General features: G+C 37.2%; 1 protein-coding gene across 1 annotated transcript; it reads right to left on the bottom strand.

Moving 5' to 3' along the window:
• Positions 1 to 6,982: 6,982 nt before the first annotated feature.
• On the bottom strand, positions 6,983 to 21,485 carry coch (coagulation factor C homolog, cochlin (Limulus polyphemus); the record flags this gene model as incomplete). The annotated part of the gene is made up of 12 exons (XM_083998459.1): positions 6,983 to 7,155; positions 7,862 to 7,956; positions 8,071 to 8,227; positions 9,782 to 9,925; positions 10,834 to 10,948; positions 11,056 to 11,282; positions 12,007 to 12,110; positions 12,286 to 12,433; positions 13,811 to 13,939; positions 14,474 to 14,607; positions 18,900 to 19,056; positions 21,452 to 21,485. 12 exons carry the CDS (start codon positions 21,483 to 21,485, stop codon positions 6,983 to 6,985), a joined length of 1,617 nt encoding a protein of 538 aa, XP_083854585.1.
• Positions 21,486 to 21,755: the final 270 nt, after the last annotated feature.

Raw genomic sequence — 21,755 nt, forward strand, 5'->3', positions numbered from 1 at the left:
AGCCCAGCTCCACACTCACACACAGGAAGAGCACCGCCAAAATAAAAGACCAGCTCCACACTCACACACAGGAAGAGCACCGCCAAAATAAAAGCCCAGCTCCACACTCACACACAGGAAGAGCACCGCCAAAATAAAAGCCCCACCCAGCTCCAGTGTGACACATCAGCAGCTGTTTTAATATTAAAGTCGTTTCACATCTGGAGTCAAACAGTGTGTGTGCGTGTGTTTGTATGTAAGCTTGTAGGTGTGTATGTATATGTATAAGTGTACATGTGAGTATGGATGTGTGAATGTATGTGTGTGTATCTGTGTATGTATGCATGTAAGTAGATACACACATACATAGATACATACACAGATACATACACAAAAACACACATTCATAAGTGTGTATATACGTCAGTGTTCCTACACAAGTATGGAAAAGTATGGAATTTGATTTTATACATTTCCAGGTCTGGAAAAGTATGGAAAATGGAAACTATTGTATGGAAATTAACATTTATTTTTTAATCTTATCTTGGTTTGGTCTTATCTGAAGTTATTTGGGTTAAATGATTAACTATTTTGTATGTGCTATTGTATTTAGCTACAATCACCTGGAAATTATTTGGTTGCATAATGGCATACACATTCAGAATGGAAATAAGATAAATTGCATGCTTTTTTTTTATATATTAGGCACATCTATTTACATATCACAAATTATTTTAATTTTTTACCGAGAAGTCTGGAGATTAGGGTCTGGAAAAAGTATGGAATTTGGACATTTCAAATGTGTAGGAACCCTGATACGTGTATATGTATATATGTTAATATTTATGTGTGTAAGTATGTATGTGTTTAAGTACGTATGTTTGTGTGTATGAATATATGTTAGTATCTATGTGTGTATAAGTATGTATGTGGGTGTATTTATGTATGGTGTATGAATGAATGAATGTTTTATTTTCGTGTCATGCTGCCACCACTGTGGCCAATCCCATATGAGATTACAAGACACAATAACAAATACAAAAAACAAAAACTAGACAGTATAAGTGTAAGTATGTGTGTAAGTACAAACATACTTAAATACAAGTATGTATGTATGTATTTTTGTGTAAAAATTCAAATCTAGCATTTTAATCTAGATTAACTACAGGATTGCGGTGAGATTAATCTAGATTTAAAAAAAATAATCTATGCCCAGCACTAATGTATACATTATCTCACAAAAGTGAGTACCGGTACACTCCTCACATTTAAACATTTTTGTTATTATATCTTTTCATGGGACAACACTGAAGACATGACACTTTGATACAATTTAAAGTAGTCAGTGTACAGCTTGTGTGACAGTGAAAATGAGCTTTCCCCTCAGAAAAACTCAACATGTGTGTGTGTGTGTGTGTGTGTGTTAGTCTGTATGTATGCATTAAAGTCGTTTCACATCTGGAGTCAAACAGTGTGTGTGTGTTTGTATGTAAGTATGTGTGTACGTTTGTAGGTGTGTTTGTATATGTATGTTAGTATATGTGTACATGTACATGTGAGTATGGATGTGTGAATGTATGTAGGTGTGTGTGTGTAAATATGTGTGTGTATCTGTGTATGCATGCATGTAAGTAGATAGACACATAATTACATACAATAGATACATACACACAAATAAAAACACGCACACATATGTGTGTATACGCGTATATGTATATATGTTAGTATTTAGTATGTGTTTATGTGTGTTTGTATATGTGTATAAGTATGTATGTGTTTAAGTACGTATGTTTGTGTGTATGATTGTTAGTATCTATGTGTGTATATATGTAAGTATGTATGTGGGTGTATTGATGTATGGTATAAGTATGTGTGTAAGTACATACATGCAAACTTACTTACACACATACTTATATACATTTATGTATGTATGTATTTTTGTGTAAAAATTCAAATCCAGCATTTTAATCTAGATTAACTACAGGATTGCAGTAAAAATGTATCTATGCCCAGCACTAATGTATATACAGTATCTCACAATTTTTAAAATATGTATTATATCTTTTCATGGGACAACACTGAAGATATGACACTTTGATACAATGTAAAGTAGTCAGTGTGTAACAGTGTAAATTTGCTGTCTTCTCAAAATAACTCAACACAGCCATTAATGTCTGAACCGCTGGCAACAAAAGTGAGTAAGTGAAAATGTCCAAATTGTGCCCAAAGTGTCCCATTTTTTGTGTGGCTACCATTTTATTTCCAGCATTGCCTTAATTAACTGTCTTGGACATCACAGCTTCACAGGTTGCCACTGGAAACCTCTTCCACTCCTCCATGATGACATCACGGAGATGGCGGAGGATGTCCCAGAGATTTAATTTTATTTATTTATTTAAAAAGGACAATGTACATTAATAAGATCAGTTCTTTTCTCTCTAACCCTTTAAGGAAGAGAAAAGAGGAAGCCCAACGTAAATGTACCGGGATCAGCAAGTAGCTAATTTTCACCCGCAGTCCTCTGGCAGTTTACATAAAAAAGATTTCATAACAATTAGACAGACAGACACAGGTATAACAGGACAGACATCAAATCTGACACAATATTGACAGGTGAAATAAGACAGATAGTAGCCTACAATAAGAACTCAACAGAGCAAAACACAGGGATCAGACAGAGGTACAAAGAAGTTCTAACAAACATTCAAAACAGGCAACAAGTTTACACTGTAAAGTACATTAAGTGCAGTAGAACAATTAAAATTAGAAGTGAGTGCAATTTTGATTTGCTTTTCAGCTAGTTTTTTTTAAATGTGTTTTGAATGTGGTGTATGTATGATCAGTAGGGTTTAGGTCTGGAGACATGTTGGATGTCCCTCACCTTCACCCTCAGTGTCTTTAGCAAGTGGAGGTGTGTTTGGGGTCGTTAACATGTTTGACTATTGCCCTGGGCCCAGTTTCTGAAGGGAGGGGGTCATGCTCTGCTTCAGTATGTCACAAAAAAAGTGACATTTTGGGCACAATTTGGACATTTTCACTCACTTTTGTTGCCAGTGTTGTAGACATTAATGGCTGTGAGTTGAGTTTTTCTGAGGGGACAGCTCATTTTCACTCTTACACAAGCTGTACACTGACTACTTTACATTGTATCAAAGTGTCATATCTTCAGTGTTGTCCCATGAAAAGATATAATAAAATATCTAGGCAAGGCATCTTTATTTATATAGCACATTTCATACCAAGGCAACTCAATGTGCTTTACATAAAGACAAAACATTAAAAAAGAAACATAAGACAGACTAAAAACAAACAAAACACTAAAAACAAAACACTAAAAACAGAGTTAAAAGCGAGAGCAAATAAAAGTAAAATAAAAGAAAATAGATAAATAGATACATTTACAAAAACCGAGGGGTGTACTCACTTTTGTGAGATACTGTATGTAAGTATGTATGTGGGTGTATGTACTGTATGGTGTTAAGTGTGTGTGTAAGTACATGCATACATACATACATACATACCTATATACACACATACATGTATGTATGTGTGTATGTGTATGTATGTGTCCATGTGGACAAATCGTGTTTAACAAAATAAAAGTTTAACACCAAAGTCAATCTTATTGAAGACTGGTTTTCATTACCAAATATTATAGTAGAACAGCTTTCTCAAGCAGTTTGTGATGCATTTTCATTATTTAGATACGTCACAGTCACACACTTTTTGAACGTCTTCGGCAAAATTAAAATCTAGATTAATCTAGATTATGTATATATATATATATATATATATATATATATATATATATATATATATATATATATATATATATATATATATATATATATATGTATATATATATATATATATATATATATATATATATATATGTATATATACATACAGTACATATATATATGTGTGTGTGTGTGTATATGTTAGTATGTATGTATGTATGTATGCATGCACGTAAGTTAGAGTATGTATGTGTAAATGTATGTAGGTGTGTATGTATCTACTGTGTGTGTGTATTAATGTATGTGTATGTAAGTGTGTGTGATGATACAGGGCACAGGTGTAATAATCTTGTTAATGTTTCTGTAGTTTTTCGTTATGTTTTATGCTTTACAAGCATCTGTACATTTTATTCGTTATTTTTTAATTCATTGTTCTGTTCATTTATTCACCATGGTTACACCATAGACTCACCTGTTATCTGCCGTTTGGCCACTAGATGGCGACACATCACTGCCTCAGACTGATGTGATGTGGAGACATGAATGGACAAGCTATAAAAATAACTATTCTTTATTGGAAAAAAAACAAAAACACACAAGAAAACAGATAATAAATACAGAAGAAGAACAGAAACGTCTCGTCTGACCTCATGAATCCCCTCAGAGGTTTAATTTACACAGAGACGCAGAGATTCATTTTTACATTTCTATAAATCTGTCCTGACATCACAGATCTGAAGAACCATGACAGAGATTTTAGCCCTTTTAATAAAAAATAATCTGTATTTTTTCTCCCCATTTTACATTCAGAAAATATGAATATTTACTGGCACCTGTTTAATCTGCTCCTCGTTAACTGGCCAGAGTGGAAACAACGACCTAGAACTTAAATATTCTGATAACTAATAATCTAAATCTATATTTTTAAATCTATAGTTTGTGATTTTGGATTGATTTTCAAATGCTGCCAATTGATCAGGATTTGTGTTCAATGTTTACAAAAATATTTTTGGTTAATTAAACTGTAGAGAACAAACAAAACAAGTAGAAATCCAATTAATTAAACATTGTGGTGGATTTGGCACATTTCATTTAAGTCAAAACAATAAAAAATAAAAAAGTTAGATTCCTGCTGAAACTAAAGTTTTGTCTGAATCTCAGTGTTAAATTCGGAAAAAGGGTAAAGTTGGAAATGATAAATGAAGTCGATCTAATTTGATCCTGATTAGACTGAAGTCTGGTTTTCTGTTGTCAGATTTTAAAAAAAAAGTTCAACAGAAAGGATGAACTTTAGACCGAGGAAGAAAAACCCACTGTCATAAGGTTTTATATCATAAAAATAAAGATAAAACCATTTACATGTTGTTTTGTTTTGAAGAATTTTCTTAAGTTAATTTAAGATTCATGTCAGATGAATGAACAGCTGTTCTTTACTGACCAAAACAAGTTTTAGAACAGAAACATTCCCAAAGTTTAAAAGAACGAACAAAGGTCAAAAACAAAAAAGTGATTTTAGCTAATTTTTTGCTTTTAGACATTTACAAAACAATTAAAATTGAAAAGATCAGTTTAACAGTTGAATAATAAAAACCACTTTCAAATAAAAAAGAACAGATAAAGACACAATCGAGACGAAACGTTCCAAACGTGTGACGAAAAAAACACGTTGAAACGTTTCAGGATAAAATACAAAATACAAAAAAAAACCACACCAGAGCTCCGTGTGATTCATTCACTCTTCACTCAACAACTGAACTGGGTCCATTGGAAAAGATCAATTTGAAATGAATTTGAAACTTTTTCTCATAATATTGATTTTAAATTTAGCTCATCACTTTAATACTTGATTTATTTTTAGGCACACAAGGTCTGTCATTCATAATTAAAAGAAAATTCATTATGAAGTTAAATATTTTACTCTAAAGTGTCACAATCATTACAAAATGATTCAATTATTACATGATCTCTATATTAGATCTATTATTATGACTTTTTAATCTTAAAACATATTTAGTTTTTGTTCCTTTTTAAACCAGCAGTTCATTAATGGAGTCAGGATCTAATTAATTAAGTAAATTAAAATGAATTTGATGAAGTGATATGAAAGATTTTCTTTTTCATTGTATTTTTGAGTCTTTTAATCAATAATCGACTGTGGAGTGAAGAGTGAATGAATCACGATTCTACCTTTGATTATTATGTTTGATCATTTTCCAACGTTTCCGTCATTAAATATAAAAATATTGTTGGTGTATGAGTGTGTCATTATGTACATGTGTTGTCAAACCTGTGTTATCATATATGTACATTAGGAGTGTGTGTTTCTTATACTTCTGTCTTCGTGGGGACATGAGGATGTTTTTGGTTCTCAACCTTTTAAATTTGCCTTCAAGTCCTGAAGTCCGACCGTGTTCGTTCTCCTAAACTTCCGAGGACCTTGTTTTCATGCAAAGTATATAAATATAAATATGAATATAAATATGAACGTATAACCTGTTGATTGACGACCTGCGAAGTGAGGACTCTTTGTTTTGTCATTGGTTCACAGGTTTGTTGTGTGTCAGAGGTTTACAGTTGTACAGGTGAGTCTGTTACTGTTACTGAAGGACCTCACACTTACACTGCAAAAAATCAAATATCTTACCAAGAATATTTGTCTTATTTTTAGTCAAAATGTAATTTCTAGTCAAAACATATCTCATTATACTTAAAATAAGACTCATCACATTTAAAAAGCAGCTTGTTTTTAGACACTTTTTCCTTCTTTCAAGCATATTTTCACTTAAAATAATCTGTTAGTGATTAAGTAAGTTTTTCTTTCTTATTACAAACACAAAAAACTTGCTTTCACTGGCAGATTTTTCTGCTTATTTCAAGTGAAAATGTGTTTGAAAGTAGGAAAAAGTGTCTAGAAACAAGTTCATTTTTAGGTGATGAGTCTTATTTTAAGTGGAAAGGGATGAGTTTTGACTAGAAATGAGACATTTTGACAAGAAATAAGACAAATATTCTTGGAAAGATTTTGAGTTTTTGCAGTGTATAGAAACACAGAGGTGAACTTACTGAATTGTGAGGACCTACCTACCTGGTTTTGTACCTACAAAGTGGGGACCTGATTTTGTCCCTACAAAGTGGGGACCTCTATGTTTATGAGGACATTTTGTCTCGACTAATGACAGGTTTGGTTACAACAGCTGAAGTACAAATGTGGGTGTCTGTGTATGTGTGTATGTGTGTGTCTGTGTGTGTCTGTGTTTGTAATCTCAGTTTTTCTCGGAGAAGTCTCTGCAGATCCCTTGGACGAGTGGAGCGATGAAGTCGGCGAGGCCGTTGAACTCCCGGGTGAAGAAGGTGTGGCTGTCCTTCGGCTCCGATGACATCGCTCTGAGGTCATCCATGGGCGCCCAGGCCACGCCCACAGAGTAGATGATGATGTCTGGGCGAGCGACAGACACAAGGAGGAGGAAACAGGTGTGTTATGACTTAAAGGAAGAATCGAAACACAGACAAAGTACAAAGTACAAATATAAATCTGTTTAAAAAAAAGTTACAAAAAATTATTTCTAAACAAGTATATGGAAGAGAAAGTATGTTAACGGAGGATGATGAGGGATAAATCAATAAATAGAATAGTGTTGATTGTTATATTGTAACTAACTTAGTATAGGGTATATATGGTATATATTTAATTATGGGGATATATGTATATATATTTATAAGGATATGTATGTAGTATATTTTTATTTTTGGAATTATATATTTATATAGATATTTATGATGTGTATTTAGAGTATATATTTATATAGGTGTATTATATTATTTATGATTTAGATAATTATTATGTGTGTATATATATATGGTATATATTTATATAGGTATTATGTATTATGTAGTAGTTACAAACTGAAGAATAGTTAAAAAGGGGTGGGAAATTAAAACGTTGTTTACTTCTTCCTACTCCTTTTTCGAACGATGTGCTGTGTTTTGTTATGTCTTTGCTCTATTTTTATTTTTTATTATAATTTTTTTTTCTTTCTTTTGTATTTACAAATAGTTACATATATTTTTTTATACATGTTCGAAAATAAAAATTCATTCATTCATTCATTCAGACTGGCTGTTGTTTTAACGCACACACACACCTTGTGAGTGTGCGTATAGCGCCGGGCTCCTCACGTCGTCGTACGACTGACCGTCCGTCACCACGATGAGGAAGTTGCGCCCTGGTCCCGTCCGCCTGGTGGAGGGAACGGGAAACGCAGCATTTGTATATGGGACTGTTTTTTTTTTTGTTTTTTTTAGCGGCGGATGAATCTCCACTCTGAGGTGTAGCGGTCAGGTCTGCTGTTACCTGAAGAGTCGCTGGGTGGTGTAGCTGATGGCCGCTCCGGTCGCCGTGCCGCCGCTCATGTAGGGGATCCTCTTCAGCGCCATGGCGACTTCCTCCTTACTGGAGTGGTCGGACATGGTGAACTCCAGCCGCTGGTCGTAGGTGAACTGCACCGCACCTGCACCACACACACACACACACACACACACACCACGTGTCAATCAGCTAATCAATCAATAAGTCTAGTCCAGTCATTTTATGAAAAAAGGTTGAACAAATAGACCGAATCTCCTTGTTGTTTACATTCTACTTCCGGGTAGAAAACCAGCACGTAATTTGAATGAGATCAATAGTAACGAACGAGAGTTTAGCTATCATATTTTTCACGCCCTATCACCGTTTAGACAAATCTGAAATGATTGAAGAAACATTACTATTTCTGTGTGTGTGTTTTGTGTTGCTATGTGTTGTATTTATTCAGTTTGGGGGAATCACGGTGTCTAGAAAGCACAGTGGCTCAGCTGACAGGGACAGCTAACGGTAGCTAAGCTAACGGTAGCTAAGCTAACGGCGGTAGCTAAGCTAACGGCGGTAGCTAAGCTAACAGCGGTAGCTAAGCTAACAGCAGGACGTCAGCTGTTAAAACCCTCCCGTTGTGGGACACGACATGAAACTACTCCGGTTAGCTCAGTCATGTTGGAACTCAGATATCCGCTGGAGAAAATATTTTTTCATGGAGCGTTTATTGAGTCACTGAGTTATTAAAGTTAAACAGGTAGCTAACCGTTAGCCCGGCTAATCTATGATAACCATGACTAATTACAAAAATGTGCACACGTAAATAGTAATGTTTGTCCAATCATTGGTTTTATAAACTTTACAAACATCAGATTAGTCTAAACGGTGATATAGTAACATGAAAAATTAGATATATATAGCGAAACCCTCGTCCGTCACTATTGTTCTCATGCTGGTTTTCTACCCGGAAGTAGTTGTAAACAACAAGGCGATTTGTCCTATTACAACAGAAGCAAACTCAACTGGTTTTGTATCCTCAACATGTCCTGAGTGAGGGGGAAAATGTCCCAGAGAATCCCATTAGGGGAAAGTTTAGAAAAAGACCCAAATATATCCCATTTATACGCCTATTAATTATTTTTCTGATGTGAATAGGGTTACATTTTTTAACCTTTAGATATCTCCATGAAAATTACTGAGTTGATTACTTACATTAAGACAAACAAAAAATGTATTACAAGTTTTTTGAAATTCTTTGTTAACATGAGCTAATTTGCATACATTTGCATAAATTCCACCGTTTTGACGGCACATATATACTGTAAGTATAAAGTTATTATTATATAAAGGTGCTGTGGTGGTACCAGCTTGAAAATTGGAATGAGTTGACTCCATCGGTCAACCGACAAGAAACCACTTTAAATCTCAAGATGACTGCCACAGCCTTAGTAGAGCAGGTATGACATTACGTATGGCTAATTTGCATACATACAACACCTGATCTAAACATTGGGTATAGCAGGTGAAAATGTCTTGTTCAGTCTTGTTACATTTTACAGTTACAGAAAAATAATTAATTTTGTAATTAATTTTTGAGGATACAAAATCAGTTGAGTTTGCTTCTGTTGCAATTTGTTCAACGTTGACCCCTTTTTTGGCTAAAAACTACTGGACTAGTCAGTTAATTAGCCATGCTCAGTCTGGCGGCGCTCACCGATCCGAGCGCCCACGTCCGAGATGTCGAAGCTGCTGGCGACTCCCGACAGGAAGTCCAGGACCAGCTGGAAGTTCCCCTCGCCGACGCTGGAGGAGCCGTCGATCAGGAAACCGACGTTGACAGAGTTGTAGCAGGTTTTACCTGAAACACACAGGTGGACAGGTGAAGAGGTGTAAATAGATAGGTAAATAGATTAACATTTTCATTTTCATTTTTGGTTTATTCCATTCATGGTTTACATTCTTAACAAGGTTCCACAAAATGACGTAATGTAGGCTACACATTGTCACCATGAATGAAAAGGAGCAGGATGAAGAAAACCTATAGTACCTGCCCCTCTCTGTTGTTATAATTACATTGGCTTACTTCAACACCAGTATTATACTCTATTTCAAAATATTAAAGATGATGAAACATAGTTGTGACAAGAAAACAAACAAAACACCACTCGTCTATCTATCTTTTTCTCTTTCTCCTTCTTCTTTTTTGTAGACGTTTATCTTTTCTTTTTTAAACATTTTCTTAAACTGAGACATACTTGTACAATTTTTCAATTCCTTGCTTTGTGAATGCCATAATTTTACACCTGCAACAGAAATACACATTTGTTTTAGGCTTAACCTTGCAAATGTATGTTTAAAATCAAGCTTCAGTCTGTTATTCTCCCCTTCCTCCAATTTAAACAAGCTTTGCAAATGTTCTGGTAATGATCTGTTCTTTGCTTTAAACATTATTTTTAAGGTCTGAAGTTCTATTATATCGGCCATTTTCAACGAACCTGCAGAAATAAATAATCTATTTGAGGGTTCTCTATTGCCTGCCTTGTGAACAGGTGAGCAGGTGTGGTGGAGAACAGGTGTAGAGGTGAACAGATGTAGAGATGAACAGGTAAACAGGTGAACAGGTAAACAGGTGAACAGGTGAACAGGTTAACAGGTGAACAGGTAAATAGATGAACAGGTGTAGAAGTGTTGAGGTGAACAGGTGTAAAGGTGAACAGATAAATAGATGAGCAGGTGAACAGGTGAACAGGTGAGCATGTGTCTTACTGCAGAGCAGGCCGTCCAGAGCGCAGAGCCTCTGGCTGAGCGGCTTGACGTGCTTGGTGGTGCTGAACCAGCTGGGGATGGCGTAGCTGAAGAAGCCGTTGTCTTTGCACACCGCCTGTGGAGAGAAGGGGGCGGAGCTTCAGCCTCACCTGTCACTGTCAAACCAAAACAGAACTGAGCTGCACGTGTCACCAGAGATACGTGTCGTGTCGTGTCGTGAACCTTCTTGACGAAGTCCTTGTCGGGCACCATGTTGAGCTCCTCGGGCGCCGGCTTGGCCACCGACACCAGGAAGACGTTGACGCCGGAGTCTCGTGCGAACTTGGCGGCCTGCTCCAGGTCGTCGGACGGCCAGCCGTCGATCAGCACCATCATCACCCGGGGGTGGCCCCGCCGCCCGCCGTTCTCCTGGATGAAGAAGGTCTCGGCCGTGTGCATGATGGCTTTACCTGCGGGCGACCAGGAGTTAGTCTTTCCATCCCTCAAAGCCACAGACAGCGTCAGATGGAGACTCAAACATGCAGCCAGAAGTTTATTTACTTCAACAAGCCGACATGTTTGTAAAACTAGATCTAATTCAAAGTCTGGCGGAGTCGAGACCCAAGTTGACGCTCGGTGTGTTCAGGTGCAGTGGGAAGCTCCCGTTTGTGTCATAAACACAGGAATATCAACTCTGGACTTGCTTCAAGTGTACATTTTTTCCACAGACAGCGTCAGGTGGCGACTCAAACATGCACCGAGAAGTTTTTTTTACTTGAAGCAGTTTTTTCACTTATTTTGGTTCTGTGAGGAACTTGCACTGTTTTGGAGTCAAGTTGGTGAATGGATTTCGGTTCATAGTTCAAACTTTGACTGTTTCCCTTTAAAAACTATAATTTTCGGTGATTTAAGAGATGAATACCTGAATAACATTATCAGTATAGTGGGAAAAACTTTTATTTTCAGAGCTACAAAAAGACAATTAAATATAAAATGCTTCAAAATGTTCCTGAAATTTCAGTGGACACTTGAAAGGCCTTGTTTTGTTTTTTTCTAATCTAATTTTGTTTTTCTTTGTTGTTGTTTTTTTTGTCCTCCTTAATTTCGCATGTGTATCTCGATTCCTATATTTTTTCTTAAGTAATATGGATTTGTAGGCTATTTATGATTTTGATATTCGTGGGTGTGAGTCACCTATGTTGCTGTTTCCTCCCAGGTACGCCAGCTCCTTGATGGCGAACAGCAGCTCTTTGGGCTGAGAGAAGTTGGAGAGCAGGAACTCCGTCCTGGGAGAATCACTGCACACAGGATTTTCAGAATAAAAGCACGACCCAGACCAGAAGTCTCCGTGTGTGTGTGTGTGTGTGTGTGTGTGTGTGTGTGTGTGTGTGTGTGTGTGTGTGTGTGTGTGTGTGTGTGTGTGTGTGTGTGTGTGTGTGTGTGTGTGTGTGTGTGTGTGTGTGTGTGTCTGACCTGGCCTGGATCAGACCTACGTGAGGCCCCGTGGGTCCGACCCTCAACATGGCCGCCAGTTTGGTGACGAAGTTCTTCTGCAGGTTGAAGCGCCGCCGCCCGATGTTGTTGCTGCTGTCGATCACCATGGCGATGTCCATCTGACAGTCTACACACACACACACACACACACACACACACACACACACACACACACACACACACACACACACACACACACACACACACAGGCTCAAGGTTCATTTTCAGTGTCACATGTCACATGACCCGATCATCGGCCCTTCCTGCAGAGACTTTGTTTTCTGAGCAGATTAAAGACTTTTAATGTGGAGAAAACACTAATGGAGTTATTTTATACGACTTTTATCGAATCAATCTGTGTCATGGTACGGCAACTTAACAGTGCAGAACAAAAAACGGATGCAAGACATTCAGTAGCCTACGTTTACATGACACTTGGGAGAAACAAAACCAAATTATTGCCTTAATCCGACTATAACTGGACAACTGAGTGCACGTAAACGCGTTAGTCCGACTAACATCGGAGTTCTCCAACAACTTAAGACTCCCAGATAATGTCATTGGAATTCGACTTTCTCCAGCATGTATACGCCTTAATTAGAGACAGAGTTTAAGTTTACGCCCCTCCTCGATGTCCATTTAAGCTGTGCATGTAAACGTAAGTAACAAATATAAATTTTCTTTTATCCCTACTGCGATTAAAATTATTAATCAGCTCTAAATTTTTAACTGGGAATAAAACAATCTGGCTGCACTGTCTAAAGCGCTCTTCTTTTTCACTCATTTTATTAATGGTTACTATTGACTATTGACTACTACTATTGACGTGATCGTAATTGTTTTATTTATATGACAGTCTATTCTGCCCTACAAAGGCAAAGTGCAGTATCTGTATTTTTTCAATTTTTTTTTCTTTGACCAATCAAAAGTGTAAAGGCATATTCTCTATTCTCTTATCTGGTAGAATTTAATATTGGTACTGCTAACATTTCCAGCAGTACCAACATTTCCATTTTTTTATTTTGCTGTCCATCCAAAAAAAGCACTGTGAAACCAAGGCAAAGTGCAGCATCTGCAAAGAGTAACTGTACTCCCTACATCCTATAATTTACTCTATGATTCCATTGGAGTAAAACCAAGCCAAAGTGCAGTATCTGCACCAAAACCAAAGTAAACTGCAGTGTCTGCCATAAAACTGTCAAGATTGATCACAAAATATGATGTAAAACCGTCAAAATTGGTCAGAAAGACAAAATACAAAATACATTTAATTCAGTCCACCTTTATCTAACCAATTATAGACTTGGTAGTTATTCATCATTTGATGCTTAAACCTGACAATGAAAAACACTTAAAGCTGTTTTTCTCAGTTTGGCATTTTTACAGATACTTACTGCACTTTGCCTTTGTAGGGCGGTATTGGTATGGTTGTTATTGCTGTTTTTTAATTTGATTTGAAACACTGAAAGACGGTGTGACGGCGTGTGATGTGTGATAACAGCACCTTTGTTTCCACTCTGCAGTATTTTCTTCACCGACGGTTTCTTCAGCGGCTTCTTCAGTGGCTGAGCTGCTGGCGGCAGAGCGGTGGTGCTGGTGTCACTGGTCAGTTCTAACGGGACGTTGACGGGCTCTGGTGACACACACACACACACACACACACACACACACACACACACACACACACACACACACACACACACACACACACACACACATCATTGGGGGGATGTTTGATCGGTGATATCGGCTCTGATTGATCCTGATTGATCACACTGCAAAAACTCAAATATCTCACCAAGAATATTTGTCTTATTTCTAGTTAAAACAAATCTCATTATAATTAAAATAAGACTCTAAACTAGACACTTTTTTACTTCTTTCAAGCAGATTTTCAATGGAAATAAGTAGAAAAATCTGATATTCCTTATTACAAGCACAAAAAAAAACTTGCTTTCACTGGCAGACTTTTCTACTTATTTCAAGTGAAAATGTGTTTGAAACAAGTGAAAATGATCTGAAAACAAGTTAATTCGTAGGTGATAAGTCTTATTTTAAGTGGAAAGAGATTAGTTTTGACTAGAAATGAGACATTTTGACAAGAAATAAGACAAATATTCTTGGAAAGACGTAGAGTTTTTTGCAGTGCAGCTGATGGATGACCTACTGGTGAGGCTGAAGGAGGCGGTCCACCAGGACAGCGCCTGAGACTGGATGCCGTGGGCGTAGGAGCTCATGTAGTGGTGCCGACCCTGCAGCCGGTGGACCCGGACCGGGCCGCCGGCCGGACCCAGAACCCCCCTGAGGACCAGAGACCACAACACTCAGAACCACCGACAGCAGCATGGACACATGTTATCAAGAATATTTGTCTTATTTCTAGTCAAAACAAATCTCATTTTACTAAAAAATAAGACTCATCACATAAAATGTAGCTTGTTTTTAGACACTTTTTAATTCTTTCATGCATTTTCACTTGAAATAAGTAGAAAAATCTGATAGTGGAGCAAGTTTTTCTTTCTTATTATAAGCACAAAAAACTTGCTTTCACTGGCAGATTTTTCTACTTATTTCAAGTGAGAATTTGTTTGAAACAAGTGAAAATGATCTAAAAACAAGTAGTTTTAGGTGATGAGTCTTATTTTAAGTGGAAAAAGTTTAGTTTTGACTAGAAATGAGGTTAAAAGGATAGTTGTCATGTCTGATGAAGGCTGAGCCCGAAACGTTACTTCTTGTGTGTGACAATAAATTGTCACGGGAGCAATTGCTGGTGTGCGGTCTTCTTCTTTTTCTACTTGTGTCTCCTTTTGTGGACCTGCACCTAGCCTCAGGTTTTTTTGGGATGTGCGTGTTTTTGTTCTTACTGTTAAAAGGATAGTTCAATATTTTTGGTCAAATTGGCCCATTGCCATAATCCCTATAGTCATAGCAGTAGGTTCGTTACCTTTAATTGTCGGTGCAAGTTATTTTTAGAACGGCGGAGCAGAGCCGTGAGCTGCTCAGAGCTACGCTACGGAGGCTCATTATGGGATTTCTTGGTTTCGCTCATCAAACTCATCAAATACACAATCCAACAACTCCACAATGCTCTGGTGGACAAGTTGTGACCTGCACATTCACCACGCTATGAGATAATAACACAACGTTACCACACAGAGTTGTTTTAGAGGGAAATTCATGCAAAACCACTGATGCGTGTTGCCTTCAGGGACAGTTTTTCAGCAACCAGTCTCTGAATTTCCCTCTAAAACAACTCTGTGTGGTAACGTTGTGTTATTATCTCATAGCGTGGTGAATGTGCAGGTCACAACTTGTCCACCAGAGCGTTGTGGAGTTGTTGGATTGTGTATTTGATGAGTTTGATGAGCTCAGAGCAGCTCACGGCTCTGCTCCGCCGTTCTAAAAATAGCTTGCACCGACAATTAAAGGTAACGAACCTACTGCTATGACTATAGGGATTATGGGAATGGGCCAATTTGACTAAATGTTGAACTATCCCTTTAAAGCTTCTAGACCAGAGAACTGCTACCAACCTGATACCCTGCTGGTCCAGTTCTTTGTCTGTGGGAATGAGTAAAACTGATTCCAACTTTGGCTCTGAACCAAAACCAGAACCAGCACAGCGTTGGTTAAAGGGATAGTTCACCCAAAATTCAAATTTCACTCAGCTTCCGCTACAAACAAGCTTAAAAAATTTTTTCGGGACAATTTCTCATGTTGGGGCTTCAATACAAGACGGACATTACATACGAGCAGCATGGAGGTATCTGGATGTTTTTTGGTGTGTCTTTTTGTTACGAAGACAGTTGGTATCCATTTGCAACCGTCATATGGACATGCACTGCTACGCCGAGACCCCCTGTAACTCAGAGAAGCCACGGAGGACTCTGAAACTTCTCCCAGCCCTTAGTCCACATGAGGGGGAGGAGATCATGAGTGAGAAATTTCAATTTTGGGTGAACTTATCCCTTTAATAAAGCTTACAGTAAACCTGATCCGTGTCCTCTGGGCTCACTATAGGATCATGGGCGGATTAACCTCTGGGTGGACCGGTTCCTCTGGACCCGGGTCGACCTCCATAGTAACACGTCAGGCTCATTAGTTCCTGTGAGCTGACGAGTCTGGCCGAGGTCCAGGAGGACGAGCATTTCTAGTCTAAACTAAACTCTTTCCACTTAAAATAAGACTCATCACCTAAAAATTAACTTGTTTTTAGATCATTTTCACTTGTTTCAAACAAATTTTCACTTGCAATAAGTAGAAAAGTTTTTTTTTGCTTGTAATAAGAAAGAAAAACTTGCTCCACTATCAGATTTTTCTACTTATTTCAAGTGAAAATCTTGGTAAGATTTTTGATTTTTTGCAGTGTTGATCAGTGTCCGTTCTGGTTCTGCTTCTGCACTGCAAAAACTCAAAATCTTACCAAGAATATGTGTCTTATTTCTAGTCAAAGCAAATCTCATTCTACTTAAAATAAGACTAATCACATTAAAAAAAGCAGCTTGTTTTTAGACACTTTTTACTTCTTTAAAGTATATTTTCACTTGAAATAAGTAGAAAAATCTGATAGTGGAGCAAGTTTTTCTTTCTTATTACAAGCAAAAAAAAACTTTTCTACTTATTGCAAGTGAAAATGTGTTTGAAACAAGTGAAAATGATCTAAAAACAAGTTAATTTTAAAGGTGATGAGTCTTATTTTAAGTGGAAAGAGATTAGTTTAGACTAGAAATGAGACATTTTGACAAGAAATAAGACAAATATTCTTGGAAAGATTTTGAGTTTTTGCAGTGAACCACATGATGGAGGAGGAGAGTCTCTCCTGACAGGAAACGTTCAGAGAGGAAGAGGAAGAGGAGGAAGAGGAGGGAAGAGGAGGAGGAGGAGGAAGAGGAGGAAGAGGAGGAGGAGGAGGAGGAGGAGGAGGAGGAGGAGGTGCTGCAGGGTTGAGAGTTTAATCCTTCATTCCTGATCGGCCTCCTGGTGAGTGTGTTTGGTTGATGCTCTCACGCGCCTCCTGGTTATGTCACAGCTGCAGCTGCTGGGCCACGTGTGTGTGTGTGTGTGTGTGTGTGTGTGTGTGTGTGTGTGTGTGTGTGTGTGTGTGTGTAAACCTGCATCACACACACACCTCTAAGACAGAGCCAATCATTACGAACATTATTATACGAGAGCCACGCAAAGAGTTTTACTTTGTCACAATAAACGAAACTACAAAAGGTTAAAAAGGTTCTGAAATACTTGAATCTGATTGGTCGGTCACTTTTACGTGTTTTTCTTCTTTAACAGAAAACAGAAAACTTGTCTGTGCCTCTTCACCGGTGGTTTCAACCTTTTCCACTTTGTCCATTCCCTCCTCTGGCCACCAGGGGGCCGCGGCCCACAGGTTGGGAATCACTGCTCTAAAGCTACTGGATATTAAAGATGAGAATAAAAACTGACAGCACTAGTGTTTTTATTTCTGTTCACAGAGCTTCCTCAGCCGCAGCAGACGATTATGTTACCAGATCAGCTGTGTTAATAATAGTTTATATGTGACATTTACATATATAAACATACAGCTTTTGAAAAATCCAATCCACTTCATTTATATTTCCAAAACATAAAAATTTACGAAAGTGCTGCACAGTGATTTACATACAGAAACCACTACCAAATGATCAGTTTCTCTGGTTTTACTATTTATAGGGTGTGTGTTTGAGGAAAATGAACATTTTTGTTTTATTCTATAAACTACTGACAACATTTCTCCCAAATTTTAAATAAAAGTATTGTAATTTTGATGACAACTAGTCAAAATAACAAAATATATGAAGTCTTTTCAGATCTTGAATAATAACTAGAAAAAGATAGCATTTCCTGCAGAAAATGCGTGTGAATGCTGAAAGCAGCTGAACGCTGTTGCTGAAGCAATGCTGAATGAGCTGAAGAAATTGTTGAATCAATGCTAAATTAGCTGAAGAAACTGCTAAAGCAATGTTGAAAAGACTAATGCTAAAGCTGAAACATATAACTTAGTATGAGATGAATGTCTTTGAAAAGTAAAAAGCAGTAGAAATGCTAAAGGGAGAAGAAAACATTGAAATCCTGCATGTTTAAATGTAATGGTTGAATAGTTGAAATCTGCAGCTAACCTGACAGGAAGGAAAACTGATGAACCAGCACTAACATAGCTGAAGCAATGGCTGAGAATAGATTTAAAAGTAGAAGATGTGAGACTTTGTATGAAATGGCTGGAAATTACTTGAATTGTTGAAGAGGATGATGAAGACACGAAAATATTTTTCTACTTATTTCAAGTGAAAATTAGTTTGAAACAAGTGAAAATTATCTAAAAACAAGTAAAGTTTTAGGTGATGAGTCTTATTTTAAGTGGAAAGAGATTAGTTTTGACTAGAAATGAGACATTTTGACAAGAAATAAGACAAATATTCTTGGAAAGATTTTGAGTTTTTGCAGTGTTTACCTCATCAGTAGAAGGAGTTGTGTCTAAAATTAGTGTCGTACATGTAGAGATGCTTTTAAAGAAACATTTGTGGAAGTCTCTTGTGTTGCGGTGATTATATTCAACATGTGGATGAGGTGTGAAGTCTGACCTGTGCACGGCGGCTCCACAGACGGAGGAGACCGAGGCGTAGACCCCCGTCCCGAACACCGACACCCTCCACTGGGTGCAGTCCGGCGGACACAGAACCACGGCGCCGTCGTCCAGCAGGTCGGCCCCCCGGGTCACGCAGGTGACCGGGTACGGCACTGCTCCAAGACACAAGACACACAAAGACGTTCAGGAAACAACCGGTTACACTTCAGCTCTTTAACATTCATGTAAATAAAATTCTTATTTACTGCGAAAACTCAAACTCTTTCCAAGAATATTTGTCTTCTTTCTTGTCAAAATGTCTCATTTCTAGTCAGAACGAATCTCTTTCCACTTAAAATAAGACTCATCACCTAAAAATTTACTTGTTATAGATAATTTTCACTTATTTCAAACAAACTTTCACTTGAAATAAGTAGAAAAATCTGCCAGTGAAAGCAAGTTTTTTGAGCTTGTAATAAGAAAGAAAAACTTGCTCCACTATCAGTCAGTAAATAGAGAACACACTGCAAAAACTCAAAATCTTTCCAATAGCCAAATATTTGTCAGATTTCTTGTCAAAATGTCTCATTTCTAGTAAAAACTAATCTCTTTCCACTTTAAATAAGACTCATCACCTAAAAATGAACGTGTTTTTAGATAATTTTCACTTTCACAATAAGTAGAAAAATCTGTTTTTTGAAAGAAAAACTTGCTCCACTATCAGATTTTTCTACTTATTTCAAGTGAAAATCTGCTTGAAAGAAGTAAAAAGTGTCTAAAAACAAGCTGCTTTTTATGTGATGAGTCTTATTTTAAGTAGAATGAGATTTGTTTTGACTAGAAATGACATTTTGACTAGAAATAAGACAAATATTCTTGGTAAGATTTTGAGTTTTTGCAGTGTTCCTTTTGTTTCATTCATGTTTGTCTCTATTCTTGACTGTTCTACACTGTAAAACTACTTTATTCCATAAAATAATGATTGAAACAAGTTGTCAAATGTAGGCCAATTCATATATTTCATAATTTTATAAAAAAAGAATGTGAAAGTAATCTATGTGATGAACAACATTAATATTAAATATTAATAGTTGAACATCATCTTCAGTGTCATGTTTCCTGCTGCTGATCTCATTTATGCAACAAAAACTCATTTTCCAGTGAAGATGAGACAGCAACAACAATAACAGTGCGTCGTTTCCATGGTAGCGGCATGGTCGCCGGGGCGTCCAACAGACAGATTCACCACCGTTACGTAACGTTATTCATGAGAATCAGTGAGAAACAAACGAGCTCTGTTGAAGAGCGAACGGACGGACGGACGGAGCTCAGGTCGGATTGATTCTGGCTCAATACAAACACACAGAGGAGGAGTAGAGTTTCATCCGTCTGTCGGAGAGAGGGATTCATCAAAGGAAGAGGAGAAAAAGGAGAAGAGGATGATAAAGAAGAGGAAAAAGAAGAAGTAGAAAAAGAAAAAGGAGAAAAAGAGGAAGAGGAGGAGGAGGAAACACATTCGAACCAACTCATCAGTTTAATGAACATTAACATAATGACTTTGTGATGTCATAATGTAACGAACAGAGTGGCACACTGTCACAAAACTTTTTTCGGTAACACTTTACAATAAGGGTCCCTTAATTAACGTTAGTTAGTACAGCCTTGCCTTGCCTTGCCTTGCCTTGTAATTAGTATGCATTACTCAGCATTAATTAACACATTAGTTTATATATTAATGCTTAATAATGTACTAACTAACGTCTTTTGTTTCATTCATGTTTGTCTCTATTCTTGACTGTTCTACACTGTAAAACTACTTTATTCCATAAAATAATGATTAAAACAAGTTGTCAAATGTAGGCCACTCTCTAAAATTCACATATTTCATAATTTTATAAAAGATGAATGTGAAAGTCAACTATGTAATTACAAGGCAAGGCAATTTTATTTATATAGCCCGTTTTTACCACCAGTTTGTCTCAAAGGGCTTTACATGGCATCATAACAACATCCTCTGTCCTTAGACCCTCACATCCACTGAGGAAAAACTCCATGGAAAACCCTTTTAACAGGGAAAACCAGGAGAAACCTCAGGGTACATTATTCAACTTCAATGTATTAACTAACTTTGAGTAGCAAACATGAATTAACTGCTTACTAATAGGCTACATTCATGAATGTGTTTCCTAATCCTAAGTAATGCATAATAATGATTGTTAATATATCTGTAAACAGTTAATTAATGCTTAATAATGTAGCTACTAACACTAACGTTAATTAAGCCAGGGACCCTGTGGTAAAGTGTTATCCTTTTTTCTTTTTCTTTTCTTTTTTCTAAGAAATATTTAATCTGAAATGAATTCAAACTCAAACTGGTTCAACAAGTTTAGGTGAGCAGAATAAAACAGAGATACTGACCGCTGGAGTCTGAGGCTGAAAACACCGGAGCGAGGGAGGAGAGGAGGCCTGGGGGGGGAGGGGGAGGAGGGGAGAGAGAGAGCATCAAATACAATGAACTAAAGGGGAGAGAGAGAGAGATCATGTGACCGGTGTTGAGGTGTGTTGTACCTGTCAGCGGCAGCAGCACGAACAGAACAGACATTTCTGCACCTGAAACACAGCGAGCTCAGTTTACAGGCGGTAAATATCTCCATGGCAACACAAACAGTCAGTCAAATAGAGAACACACTGCAAAAACTCAAAATCTTTCCAATAGCCAAATATTTGTCTTATTTCTTGTCAAAATGTCTCATTTCTAGTCAGAACTAATCTCTTTCCACGTAAAATAAGACTCATCACCTAAAAATTAACTTGTTTTTAGATCATTTTCACTTGAAATAAGTAGAAAAATCTTTTCGTGTTTGTAATAAGA

Source organism: Trachurus trachurus, assembly GCF_905171665.1.
Source record: "Trachurus trachurus genome assembly, chromosome: 22".
Taxonomy (NCBI): Eukaryota; Metazoa; Chordata; class Actinopteri; order Carangiformes; family Carangidae; genus Trachurus; species Trachurus trachurus.